The sequence below is a fragment of the Pelophylax lessonae genome (assembly GCF_965119305.1).
Source record: "Pelophylax lessonae genome assembly, chromosome: 11".
Classification (NCBI taxonomy): Eukaryota; Metazoa; Chordata; class Amphibia; order Anura; family Ranidae; genus Pelophylax; species Pelophylax lessonae.
Window position 1 is genome coordinate 27,650,185 of NC_138778.1, and position 14,276 is coordinate 27,664,460.

General features: G+C 43.6%; 1 protein-coding gene across 2 annotated transcripts in view; it reads right to left on the reverse strand.

Annotated features, from left to right (window-relative positions):
- Positions 1–2,246: 2,246 nt before the first annotated feature.
- USP36 (ubiquitin specific peptidase 36) overlaps positions 2,247–14,276 on the reverse strand; it is a 66,079-nt gene continuing 54,049 nt past the window's right edge. For both annotated transcript variants that reach the window (XM_082272985.1, XM_082272984.1), the window contains exons 16-19: positions 13,915–14,072; positions 11,829–11,993; positions 10,338–10,453; positions 2,247–2,505 (exon numbers count right to left, since the gene is read on the reverse strand). In XM_082272985.1, coding sequence (XP_082129111.1) covers positions 2,377–2,505; positions 10,338–10,453; positions 11,829–11,993; positions 13,915–14,072 — 568 coding nt within the window. In that variant the 3' untranslated portion in view covers positions 2,247–2,376. The remainder of the gene's footprint in view (positions 2,506–10,337; positions 10,454–11,828; positions 11,994–13,914; positions 14,073–14,276) is intronic.

Genomic DNA, 14,276 nt, shown 5'->3' on the forward strand with positions numbered 1-14,276 from the left:
TGTGCAGTGGGGATTACATATGTTGAACCTTAGTACATTTTGTATTTTGTACGTTTAGTAAGTAACTGTTTAAAGGATAAGTATCGCCAAAGCTATTTTGGCACTACTTCTCCAGGGGATCACAGGAGTCCACTAGGTTCTGCACTCCAGTGACCCATTTTCAGCCAACAGCAGGTTAAAGTCCACTGTTGGTTAACGTCACTGAGCTTTACAGTCGGGATCCACCCAGAGGAGTAGACCGGAAGCTGGCTCAGCCTCTCAGCAAGCCGCTGGGAGACTAAGCCAGTCGTTCCCAACCCCCCTCCCCAGCCCAGCACTCCAGTGAGCTCTGGAGGGGCAGAGTACAGAACCGGTGACTGGCAGTCACCAGCTCTCTGTTCACTAAAGAATGAAAACTGAGTGATCAGCAGTCTTTGATCGCTCAGTTCTCAGTCTTTGAAGCGGCAGGGAACAGATGTAGCATCAGACCGATGCTGCTTTCACCCAGCAATGTTTGTTTTTTTACCATTTCCAAACTTCTCTTTTAAATCTGTGCCAAGGTGCTTCACCTAAAAGTCCTATATAATAAAGTGGAGATGGTTTAAGGTTCAAGGATGTCAGCACCTCTGAGCATATTACTCCTGCGGATCGGAAGTCAATACCCAACAGTGATGACTTCGAGGCGGGGGCGACTGTCGGAGGACGTAAGAGAAAATATAATTATGAAGACTTCTTGTGATATATTTGATACATTGCAATGTATTAGGAAAGTTATGCATTAAATATCAAAGCAATAGGGAGGCAACATTAAAAAAGCGGGTTCTTGTTTAGCGTTTCCTTCTACTTTAAACCTCTTGCCGACCAGCCGCCGAAGTTTTACTGTGGCAGGTCGGCTCTATAATGCGAAACGACGTACCTGTACGTCATTTCATGTAATATACAGTGAGGGCACGCGAGCCGATTGGCCAGAGGGGGAGCAAATCAGCAGGTCCCGCGGACACCATGTCCGACCGCCACCTGCGATTGCTCTCCATAGAGACAGAAAAACAAGGCAGACCGCCGGTTCAGTCACAGATGAACACAGGGATCCTGTATTCCTACTATTTAGGAACACAAATCTCTATGTTCATCTAGTGAGTACATCCCCAGCACAGTTAGAAAGCATTCCCTAGGGAACACACTTAACCCTTTGATCGCCCCTGGTGTTAAGCCCTTCCTTGTCAGTGTCATTAGTACAGTAACAGTGCATATTTTTAGCACTGAGTACTATAGTAATGTCACTGGTCCCCCCTAAAAATGTCAGTTAGATGCCCGATCTGTCCGCTGCAATGTCGCAGTCCCGCTAAAAATCGTTGATCGCCGCCATTACAAGTAAAAAACAAAATAAATAAATAAGAAGGACATAAATCTATCCGCTAGTTGTAGATGCAATAACTTTTGCGCAAACCAATCAATGTACACTAAGACCCTGTTCACATTGGGGCGACCTGTCAGGTGACCTGGTCGCCTGACAGGTCGCCTGCCATAGAGAAGCTGTGGACCCCTTCTAATAGGAGCGACACAAGTCGCTCCGACTTAGAAAAAGGGTCCGGAGCTTCTTTGGGGCGACCTGCATTGACTTCAATGATATGAAGTCCGTGCCGGCCGCTCTGAGGTCGCGGTGCGAACTGCGCACCGCGACCTATGAGGTCACCCCGGCAAGTAGCATCGCCCCAGTGTGAACGGGTCTTATTGGGATTTTGTTTACCAAACATGTGGCAGAATACATACTGGCCTAAATTAATGAAAAAATTTGATTTTTTTTTTTTATTGGCTGCGTTTATAGCAGAAAGTAAAAAAATGTTTTGTTTTTTTTCAGAATTGTCACTCTTTTTTTTGTTTATAGCGCAAAAAATAAAAACCACAGGAGGTGATCAAATACCACCAAAAGAAAGATCTATTTGTGGGAAAAAAGGACATACATTCTATTTGGGTACAGCATTGCGCGACCGCTCAATTGTCAGTTAAAGTAATGCAGTGCCGTATCACAAAAAATGGCAAGGTCATTAAGGGGGTGAAAATGATGGAACCCATTAGAACCAAGCCACCAGAATTCATTTATTGCTTTTCTGATGCTCCAAAGGGGAACTCTGGCGTGACTCTCAGCAACCAGTCCATCTTTACATCATCACCATAGCGAACACTGCCCAGATACGTCCACTTACCCTGACAGCTAGAGATTCACCTGAGGACCTCAATGATCGAGGAAATAGACAATCAAATCACAATTAGTTAAAAATGCAGACAGAGCTAGGACCACATCACAGAGCTCCCGACACATCCAGGTTTTATTACAACTCTGACTGGCCGGAAAATACAAAAATTTGTGTCCATCAGACGTGGCCTTTGAAGTTGTGCTCAGAACCTGTATGGAAATCTGGAGAAGTTTCCTTGTTGGGTAACCGACCAGAAGATGCGCCGATTCTGGAAGGTCTGGAAACTGTTAGTAGTTCTGAACCTGTCCCGTTTGAACTTGATTTTCTTCACCTAAAAAACAAAGAAAAATAATTATTATTTCAACTACATCCTTAACCAGTGAGGAAACCAAAAATGAGCTACCATAATCCGAAACAACAGACAAAAAACAAAACATCGGTGGAGAACCATTGAACCAAATGGAGGACTTTATGGGCACATCATAGGATAGACTGACAGACACAACTAGTATATAAAAAAATACACATTTCTATTGAATACACAGTTAAAATTGATGTACAGGAGGTGGTGAACCTCAACCAAAAAAAAAAAAAGGGGGGTTCAATACATCCTACATATATATATAAAATAATGGGTAGAAGGCCACAACGATACATAATACTTGGCTGAGAGAGTATGTCTGATTAGAGGTCAACGTTTCGCAATGATTTTTCTCTGTTTACCTTAACCACTTGCCGACCGCCGCAAGTACATATACTGCGGCGGTCAGCCCCTCACAGGCAGAGTGACGCATATATACGTCGCTAGCCTGTGAGGCTCTGGGGAGCGAGCGCGCGCCGCCGGAGGCGCGGTCACGGACCCCCCCGCACGTGTGACCGTGTAACGCTCCTGCGTTTTACGTATGATGTGGATTTTCAGCTGCAGAAATATTCCACTTCAGTAGTCATGTAGAGAAACGCTGAGACACCATTCCCAACTCTCAATGACTCATCATGTGTGGATGATCTCAATTCAGCAAGTAAATACACACACTCAATAAGATGTTTCCTAGAGTGACTTATGTATATAGTAACACAGTGATGATAGGCTGAAGAGACAGGTTGGGTAGAGATGGTAGATGACAGACACTTGAAAGGAAATGTTCTTGAAAGTAAGATAGTAGCAGATGGGATGCAGATAGGTTTAGCAATCATGTATGGTAGTAGATGACAGAGTAGCAGGTGGACATACAAGAGAGATCAACCCAGTGCAAGAACAGGTGGTAGTAGGCTCAAGAGCTAGCAATCTTAGATAATGCAGATGTAGTAATAGTCCTTAGTATGCAGAGCTAGATAGTGTAAGCTTTAGTATAAAGGTTATAGAGGTTTCCCCTGTGGGGTACTTATCACTAATAGCAATGTAGCAGAGGAGAGGTTCGGCAAGAGCGGATGATCCGGTAGCGGGATACAGGGATCAGCGCAGCGTGGTTCCGACAGCGAGGTATGCTTGCAAGCATGTGAGCTTCAAGACAGGTTAGCATCAAGGCACAAAGCAGTTTGAACGAACACATGTGAGTGAGAGCCGGCGATCTAAATAGCCATCCAGTCCGGCGCTCAGTGATGACAGCATCAGTCTTAAAGGTGTATGCGCACCTTACCAAAAGAGAATGGTGGGGCGCATACACTTATGAAAGAGTAATTAGGGTACCCAAAGGTACCAGAACATTACAGACCGGCGGACCCGATGTCCGCCGATCACTCGGCGATCGTCGGTGCAGCGGGAGAAAGGCAGGCGGCTAATGTAAACAAGCCGCCTGTCATTCTCCCCTGTGTAGAAACAGTGATCATACGGTTCTACTATGTAGGACCGTTGATCACTGTTCCTACAGCTCAAGCCACAGCCAATCACAGTTAGAATCAAGCCCCTAGGGACACACACAGCCCCTCCCTCTCAAATAAAGTTAACCCCTTCACTGCCAGTGTAATTTTACAGTAACAGTGCATATGTATAGCACTGATTACTGTAGAAATGTCACTGGTAACCCCAAAAGTGTCAAAAATGTCAGTCAAGGGTCCGATCTGTCTGCCGCAATGTCGCAGTACCGCAAAAAAAAAAAAAATTGCAGATCGCCGCCATTACGCGTTAAAAAAAACAACAAAAATGACAAAAATCTTTCCCTTTGTTAGTAAACGCGATAACTTTTGCGCAAACTAATCAAAATACGCTTTTTGCGATTTTTTTTTTTACCAAACATATGTAGCATAAAACAAATTGGCCGAAAATGCTAAAAAAATTTTGGGGGAATTTCATATAAAAAAATGTGAAAAATATTGTTACTTTTGCAAAATTGGCACTCTTTTTTTGTTTATAGCGCGTGATCAAAAAAAAAAAAAATCGCACAGGTGATCAAATACCACCAAAAGAAAGCTCTGTTTGTGGGGAAAAAAAGGACGTTTGTTTAGGTACAGCGTCGCACGACCGCGCAATTGTCCGTTAAAGTCACGCAGTGCCAAATCGCAAAATACCCCCTAGTCAAGAAGGGGGTAAAATCTTCCGGGGCTTAAGTGGTTAAGAGTATCCTTGCCTGTTTCTGGTCCTGATGGAGCTTGCCGCGAAATGTGTATTTTTTTTATATACTAGTTGTGTCTGTCAGTCTATCCTATCATGTGCCCATAAAGTCCATCATTTGGTTCAGTGGTTCTCCACTGATATTTTGTGTTTTACACCCTTAACCACTTGAAGACCAGGCCTTTTCTGACACTTTTTGTTTACATGTAAACATCCGTATTGTTTGCTAGAAAATAAGTTAGAACCCACAAACATTATATATACTTTTTTAAAGCGGAGGCCTTCGAGAATAAATTGGTGGGTTTTGCAATTTCTTATGTCACACGGTATTGGCGCAGCGTTTTTTCAAACGCAATTTGTTTGGGAAAAATAGACTTTTTTGAACACAATACAAAACCAAATTTTTTTGTAAAATTTAAAAGATGATGGAACCCATTAGAACCAAGCCACCAGAATTCATTTATTGCTCTTCTGACTGCTCCAAAGCATAGATGATGCTTCTAAAAGTCTTTATAGGTTACCACTTTAGATTTACATAGGAGGCCTGGTGCTAGAATTGCTGCCCATTATCTGACGTTCGCAGTGATAACTCACATGAGCGGGAATATCGCTGTTTGTGTGCGGGACCGATGTGCGCGTTCGTCTTTGTGTGCGAGCACTGGTGGACAGGACACTTTGGGTTTTTTTTTTTAATTACTAAAGTGGTTCTAAAGTCAGAAGGTTTTGTTATCTTAGTGTATTCTATGCATTAAGATGAAAAACCCTTTGTGTGCAGCAGCCCCCCTGATACTTACCTGAGCCCAATCTCAATCCAGCAATGTTGCACGAGAGTCTCGGCTGTCCGGGACTCTCCTTCCTGATTGGCTGAGACACACAGCGGGCACCATTGGCTCCTGCTGCTCTCAATGAAAGTCAGTGAGCCAATAGACACACAGAGCAGCAGCTCAGCTCAGGTACCCCATAGCACTCAGCAGGAGGGAGGAGCCAGGAGTGTGACGGACCCAAGAAGAGGAGGATCAGGGCTGCTCTGTGCATAATCACTGCACAGAGCAGATAAGTATGGCATGCTTTTTATTTTTAAACGAAAAAAAGGAGACTTTAGTATCACTTTAATACTTTTTTGATCACTTTTTTATTGAGGTCACAAGGAATGTAATGTAAACATGCTTGTGACAGCAATAGGTATGTGACAGGTCCTCTTTATGGAAAGATCTGGAGTCTAAAAAGACCCCAAAACCCCTCCTCTGCTCTAAAAAGCATTCAAGACACCAAGATCAATGTTTTTGAATGCTTTAGACTTTTAAAACATCAGGGTAAACCGGAAATAATGTCAGATCATTGCTTATGGGTTATCATAGTGAAGAGCCGATCACAACGTTCTTTGGCTGTCTGACCATAGAAACATAGAATGTGTCGGCAGATAAGAAACATTTGGCCCATCTAGTCTGCCCAATATATCTGAATCCTATGAATAGTCCCTGGCCCTATCTTATAGGAAGGATAGCCTTATGCCTATCCCTTGCATGCTTAAACTCCTTCACTGTATTTGCAGCTACCACTTCTGCAGGAAGGTTATTCCATGCATCCACTACTCTCTCAGTAAAGTAATACTTCCTCATATTACTTTTAAACCTTTGCCCCTCTAATTTAAAACTGTGTCCTCTTGTGGTAGTTTTTCTTCTTTTAAATATGCTCTCCTCCTTTACAGAGTTGATTCCCTTTATGTATTTAAAAGTTTCTATCATATCCCCTCTGTCTCTTTCTTCCAAGCTATACATGTTAAGGTCCTTTAACCTTTCCTGGTAAGTTTTTTCCTGCAATCCATGTACTAGTTTAGTAGCTCTTCTCTGAACTCTCTCTAGAGTATCTATATCCTTCTGGAGATATGGCCTCCAGTACTGCGCACAATACTCCAAGTGAGGTCTCACCAGTGTTCTGTACAGCGGCATAAGCACTTCTCTCTTTCTACTGCTTATACCTCTCCCTATACATCCAAGCATTCTGCTGGCATTTCGTGCTGCTCTATTACATTGTCTTCCCACCTTTAAGTCTTCTGAAATAATTACTCCTAAATCCCTTTCCTCAGATACTGTGTCAAATATTCTATATTCTGCCCTTGGGTTTTTACGCCCCAGGTGCATTATCTTGCACTTATCCACATTAAATTTCAGTTGCCAGATTTCTGACCATTCTTCTAGTTTTCCTAAATCCTTTTCCATTTGGCGTTTCCCTCCAGGAACATCAACCCTGTTACATATCTTTGTGTCATCAGCAAAAAGACAAACCTTACCATCCAGGCCTTTTGCAATATCACTTATGAAGATATTAAACAAAATTGGTCCCAGTACAGATCCCTGAGGTACCCCACTGGTAACATGACCTTGTTCTGAATGTTCTCCATTGACTACAACCCTCTGTTGTCTGTCACTCAGCCACTGCCTAATCCACTCAACAATATGGGAGTCCATGCTCAATGACTGCAGTTTATTGATAAGTCTTCTATGTGGGACAGTGTCAAAAGCTAGGGATGCACCGAAATGAAAATTCTGGACCGAAACCGAAACCGAAAATGCAGGAATCCCTTGGCCGAAAACCGAAAATGACTTTTTCCCCCCAAATTATTTTAAAATAGATAGAACAGGGGCATACGACAGAAACAGGCAGCGATGTACACCTGTAGCTAGTATGCAGTATATGTACTGTGATGGGTTGTCAAGTGGTTAATTTAATTACCAATGATATTTGTATTATGCAGCATGAGGGGGTTAATGTATTGCCACTGCTGGTCACTGATGCATTAGTGACCGACCAGTGGCAGTTAATTAACCCCTTTGTGCTGCATTAGTACAACCAGTATCAGTGTTAATTAACACTGGTTGCACTGATACTGGTTGCACTAATGCAGCACAAAGGGGTTAATTAAGTGCCACTGGTCGGTCACTAATGCATCAGTGACCAGCAGTGACAATACATTAGCCCCCTCATGCTTCATAATACAAATACCATTGGTAACCTCACCTCAGCCCCCCCACCTCAATGATGCAATGTCCTTACTTGTCAGCACCTCTCTACTCCTCCTGTCCCCTTCCTTTCAAAAATGCCGCCTCCCGGTGATGTCACTACTACGGCTCTGTGTATGTCACCAGGACAGAAAGTCAGGGAAATTTCCCCAACAGTAATAAGGTTTTAAAACAAGGTGTGAATATAGCTCCGAGGGGCATCCTAATCACACTAGCAGCGCTCCAATGAATTCTTAAGGAGAATCGTATACGACCACTACAATACATATATAAAATACATTCAGTATTTTATATATGTATTGTAGTGGTCGTATACGATTCTCCTTAAGAATTCATTGGAGCGCTGTTAGTGTGATTAGGATGCCCCTCAGAGCTATATTCACACCTTGTTTTAAATGTATTCTATTTATAGCAGCTGCTATCTTATTTGTCAGCTTTAAGCTAGCGCTGGGTGAGTGGGCAGTTTTTTAATTACTTACTCCTTTTTGTACAAGTAATAAGGTTTTGTTGGAGTAAGGCTTTAACATACAGTGCCTTTTTCACAGATTTGATGTACAGTGGAACCTTGGTTTACGAGTATAATTGGTTCCAGCAGCTTGCTTGTAATCCAAAACACTCGTATATCAAAGCAAGTTTTCCCATAGGAAAGCATTGAAACTCAGATGATTCGTTCCACAAGCATTTAATGTTATAAATAAAAAGATATGCTGTATTATATATAAAGTACATAACTGTACAGTATAAGTATGCCATATCCTCTGTTAGATAACATTATGTGCCCCTGTGTCTGTATTGTATATAACAGCCGATTTATAGTGTATTACAGCGTGTCTGGCTCTGTGTGACTCATCAGCCCTGCTCTGTTGCTCTCCTCCCCCTCCTCCTCAGATGACGTCAGGAGGAGTGATCGGCCCCTCCCGCCGGGGAGAACAGACAGGACGGAGAGCTGAGAGTGACAGAGGGACAGGAATCGTACAAAGTAAGTGCAGGGAAACACTCTAAAACAGTATATAGGCATCATTATATACAGTAGAAGCACTGGGACACATAATGTTATGTGACAGAGGGGCATTAACAGAGGGGATGGCATGCTTTTAGTGGATAAAACTGCTCGTATATCAAGACAGTGCTCGTAAACCAGGACAGATTTTTAAAAAAAATGTTGCTCGTCTTTCAAAATGCTCGTAAACAAAGGCACTCGTAAACCAAGGTTCCACTGTATGTTACAAAGTGTATACAATGTGTATCTGCAGTCAAATCTTAGCAAGAGAGAGAGACTGTTACAAAGTGTTTCTGAGAGAGAGAGAATGTTACAAAGTGTTTCTGCAGTCAAAACGTAACATTCCATTTCAGAGAGAGAGAGAGACTGACTCTAGGCTGTGATTTATAATCCGTTCTAACTAGACGCTACAGCAGCAGACATCCACATTACCTTCTTCTACAGCGAACAGCACATGGAAGGGAGGAGGTGGGTGCAACGATTCAGCATTAGGCTCGGAGGAGGATAAGATCCTTTGCATTCTAAGTCCCTCTCCCCCGAGCCGTCTAGCGACCACTGTAGCTCACAATGAAGCCCCAGTGTAACCAGCATAGGATCGCAGCAGTCAGCAGCACACATACCCGCAAATGACAGGGAAGTGAAGGACTCACTTTTAACTGATATCAGCATACATTTTCGGCATCCTTAACCCCCTATCGGCCGAAATTGGATACTCACATTTTCGGCCGAAATTATCGGTGGCCGAAATTTCGGTGCACCTCTATCAAAAGCCTTACTAAAATCTAGATATGCAATGTCTACTGCACCTCCACCGTCTATTATTTTAGTCACCCAGTCAAAAAAATCTATAAGATTTGTTTGACATGATCTACCTGAAGTAAACCCATGTTTTTCATCTTGCAATCCATGGGATTTAAGATGTTCCACAATCCTATCCTTTAATAGGGTTTCCATTAATTTGCCTACTATTGATGTCAGACTCACTGGTCTATAGTTGCTCGATTCCTCCCTACTACCTTTCTTGTGAATGGGCACGACATTTGCCAATTTCCAATCTTCCGGGACGACTCCTGTTACTAATGATTGGTTAAATAAATCTGTTAATGGTTTTGCCAGCTCACCACTAAGCTCTTTTAATAATTTTGGGTGTATCTCATCAGGACCCTGTGACTTATTTGTCTTCACTTTAGACAGCAATCTGAGCGTTCAGCCATACCTGTCCAGTTAGTGGACAGGTATGGCTGGACGCTCAGGTCACAGGAGTGCCTGACAAAGCCACAGAAGGCAGTGGAAAGGAGGGAGGAGGTGTTGGAATGTGAGCCACTGGGATTGGTTTTACAAGAGAGCTGACCACCCGCTCTAAAAAAACTATACCAGGCATCATCCCGGCATTAACCTCCAAAGTCCAGCAACGTACCTGTACATCTCTGGTCGAGAAGTGGTTAAAGAGGCACGGTCGCAAAGTTTTCTGCTGATAGTGTATTCCCTTATACAAGTTACCTTCCTGCTGCAGGAGCAAGCTTTGGTGTTAGGGTTTACCCCAGAAGATGGTGTACACAGACTCAACTTCTATTGCATTCATAACCCAAATTTACCTTTCCACTATCAAAGTCTTCATCCCATTCATCTATAACCGAGTTATGTTTGGCATCCTCTGCATCATGCTCAGCATCTTGACTTACAGTAGACTTTTCTCCATCCCAACTGAACACTGTGGGGCAAAACACAATAAAGGACAATTAGAGTGTACTGGTTTCCATGATTTGTATAACATCAGATTTACAGTTTTTTCTCAGTGGTGCTCCTACTTTCGATGAGTTCAAACTTTGAGCAATTCACATCTTTCATTGTAAAGGGTGACTCTGCCGAGCTGCTGACCTCCTGTGTTCACAATGCAGCAGGCCAGACACTCCGCATAGAACCTGGAAGTGGAGATCTCTGGATTAGTGATTTTCAGCTTCCAGGGGCATCAGCTAAGTATGAGATATAACATATACATTGGACCAATGCAACGATGTCTAAAACATCCATTAGTGATCGTCCGATATTTTTTTAATGCCGATATCGATACCGATATTTTGGTCATCGCATATCGGTATCGGCAGATATTGGCCGATATTTTAGTACATTAAAAATTATTATTATTATTTTTTTTTTTTTTGACAGGTACTCTTTTGAAGGGATCTGGGGGTCTAAAAGACCCCAAACCCCTCCTCTGCACTTAAAAGCATTCAAAACGCCAAGTTTGGCTGTTTTTTTTTTTTTTCTTCTTTTTTTTTTTTTACAAAAATAAATAAAAAGTATATGTATCCTGCATGGTTTGTCTCCCCAGTCACTGCTTGCAAGCTCTGGAAAGTTGTAGGAATATACAGGACGCCATCCACACCAGCCTGAGGCCTGGGGACATGCATGTTCTCCAACATTGTGGAACGGGACTATACGTCATTACGCTCCCATACACCACCAGGACAGAGCCTACGAGAGCGACCTCACAGGATATCCATGTTGGGTAAGTTTGGCTGTTTTGAATGCTGTCATTTTTTTGAATTTGGTGCCATGTCATGACATCACCTCCAGGTTTTTGCATGGAGACCCGATCAGAGCCGAATGCGGCTTTGATCGGGTCTTCGGCGGCCGTGCAGGCTGGTTGCCTGGGTCTCCTGGTGGGACGGGAGACCCAGGCGAGCCGCAGAAGGCGGTGGGAGGGGAGTTGTCATTACAAGACGGCCGACCGTCGGCTATGGACGCCGGTACCGGGGTGATGCCTCTAGCTGCAGGCATCACTCCGCTCCAGCACTTTCCGAAACATCGGCAATATCGGTAACCTCCGGGGGCCGATTCCGATATATCAGGGAAAGTGCATACCGGCTTTGCCAATAATTGGTCGATCCCTACTCTGGACTAGTGAATTTCAGCTTCCAGGGGCATCAGCCAAGTATGAGATATAATATATACATTGGACCAATGCAACAATGTCTAAAATATTCATACCTGCAACTCTTCTTTGAATCCTCCCCACTGTAACCAAAATGAAGATAAATGGCTGAAATTCGGGTTTTTTGATCCCTGTGCCCCAAATATCTCACCTTGCGTGCCATAGGCTTTATTGGTGGCGTTTTTCAATAGCTGTTCGACGACACCAGATTTCGCCGTGCCGTCCCATGCCAGCTGAACTTTCTTGTTTGCACAGGGAATGGAAGGAGTTCGCTTGTATCCATCTTTGATGTGGCTGTCCCATACAAACACAGAGTCTGCAGAGAATAAAAGACTGAAATCAGCAAATTAAAACATAGTAACCAGAAACCAACCGTCTTCCTCTATGGAGAGGGAATGTTTGGTGTGTGATCAAAAAGCAGACCAGCTGTGACAAATCACAAGCAATTCCTAAAGTGGTAACAACGTATCGCTTCACAAGGGATTGCCTACACCACCCAACTATTTCCCTGTCATTGTTTTATTTATCTGTCCAGACGTTTCCCCACAAATGATAACCAGGAGGAATCTACCAGTTGTCAGTCCATCTAAATATTTTTTAAGGATGTAGAAGGATTTAATTTGGTACAGTGGTTTCATTAGTTATTTTTTTTTTAAATACAGGGTACCAAGTGATCAAAAATGTAAAAAAAAAAAGAAATAAACTTTATATAATTTGACCCCTTCACGCCCACCCCAGGTTTCCTTTAACCTCTTTGCACCGACTGCCTCCAGGCCCTTTTAAGAGTTAAAAAATCTGTGAGGTAAAGGCCGGCATTCCGGTCATGTGACTTTGGTGATTGGCTGTCACAGTGGTCCAATGATTGGGAGCTTCCGATCATTACTAGAGACCAGGAGTGGCCTTTGACAGCTTAGTCACGGTGCTGGGAGTAAGCTGCCCATGGATGCGTATGTGCAGCATGTGGATGTTAAAGCCCACCCTTTTTACCACAACACATGTGAGTTACGTGGGCACACGAGGTTAATAGGGTAGCCTTTTTAATTGTGAACTACCTAACCAGAGCCAATGAGCTCTCTGAATTATCATTTTCTTTCATTGCTTTATATCAGTCTGCAGACCAGATGTAGGCCCTTGCTCGCCCTTATCTTGCCCTTGGGGCACTGTTTCTCCCACTGATACGAGGTACCATTTCTTCCACTGGCACCAACAATAGGACGCTATTACTTCCACTGACAGCAACAATGGGGCATGATTTAATCCACTGACTCCAACAATGGGGCTCTAATTCCTCCCACTGACACCAATGATGGGGCACTATTCCTCCCACTGACACGAATGATGGGACATTATTCCTCCCACTGACACCAATGATGGGGCATTATTCCTCCCACTGACACCAATGATGGGGCATTATTCCTCCCACTGACACCAATGATGGGACATTATTCCTTCCACTGACACCAATGATGGGACATTATTCCTCCCACTGACACCAATGATGGGGCACTATTCCTCCCACTGACACCAATGATGGGGCACTATTCCTCCCACTGACACCAATGATGGGACATTATTCCTCCCACTAAGACCAATGATGGGATGCTATTCCTCCCACTGACACCAATGATGGGGCACTATTCATCCCACTGACACCAATGATGGGACATTATTCCTCCCAGTAAGATCAATGATGGGTCACCATTCCTCCCACTGAAACCAATGATGGGACACTATTCCTCCCACTGACACCAATGATGGGATGCTATTCCTCCCACTGACACCAATGATGGGGCACTATTCCTCCCACTGACACCAATGATGGGACATTATTCCTCCCAGTAAGACCAATGATGGGACATTATTCCTCCCAGTAAGACCAATGATGGGGCACTATTCCTCCCACTGACACAAATGATGGGATGCTATTCCTCCCACAGACACCAATGATGGGGCACTATTCCTCCCACTGACACCAATGATGGGACATTATTCCTCCCAGTAAGACCAATGATGGGGCACTATTCCTCCCTCTGACACCAATGATGGGGTATTATTCCTCCCACTGACACCAATGATAGAACACTATTCCTCCCACTGACACCAATGGTGGGGCACTATTCCTCCCACTGACACCAATGATGGGGCACTATTCCTCCCACTGAGACGGAGACACTACTCTCTCTGACACTAGAGCATTTTCTATCCCTTCTGGCCACAGTCCTCTGGTTATTCCTTACCACAGTTTAATTCCTGAGCTTTATGTTTATGTCCTTTTGCAGATTCGCTCTCTTCACTCTCTTGGCTATCGTGCTTGTGCAATTTATGCTTTTTCTTCTTCTTTATTTTCATGATTTCATGATCCCCTTGCGAATCCTGGCTAGACACTATGTTTGTACTAGGGGGAAAACATTGTACATTTAATCATAACATGTAGAGTGTGTAATCAGTATTACAATTTCATAATCACACTGCCATTGTTCTGGACGACAGATGGTAAAGAGAACCTGTATATCAAAAAAAAAGACCAGCTGAAGATCGAGCCAGCAAACCATATTAGAAAAGGGCAGTTGCCCCGGCATCGTCTGATTCAGGGCTCCAC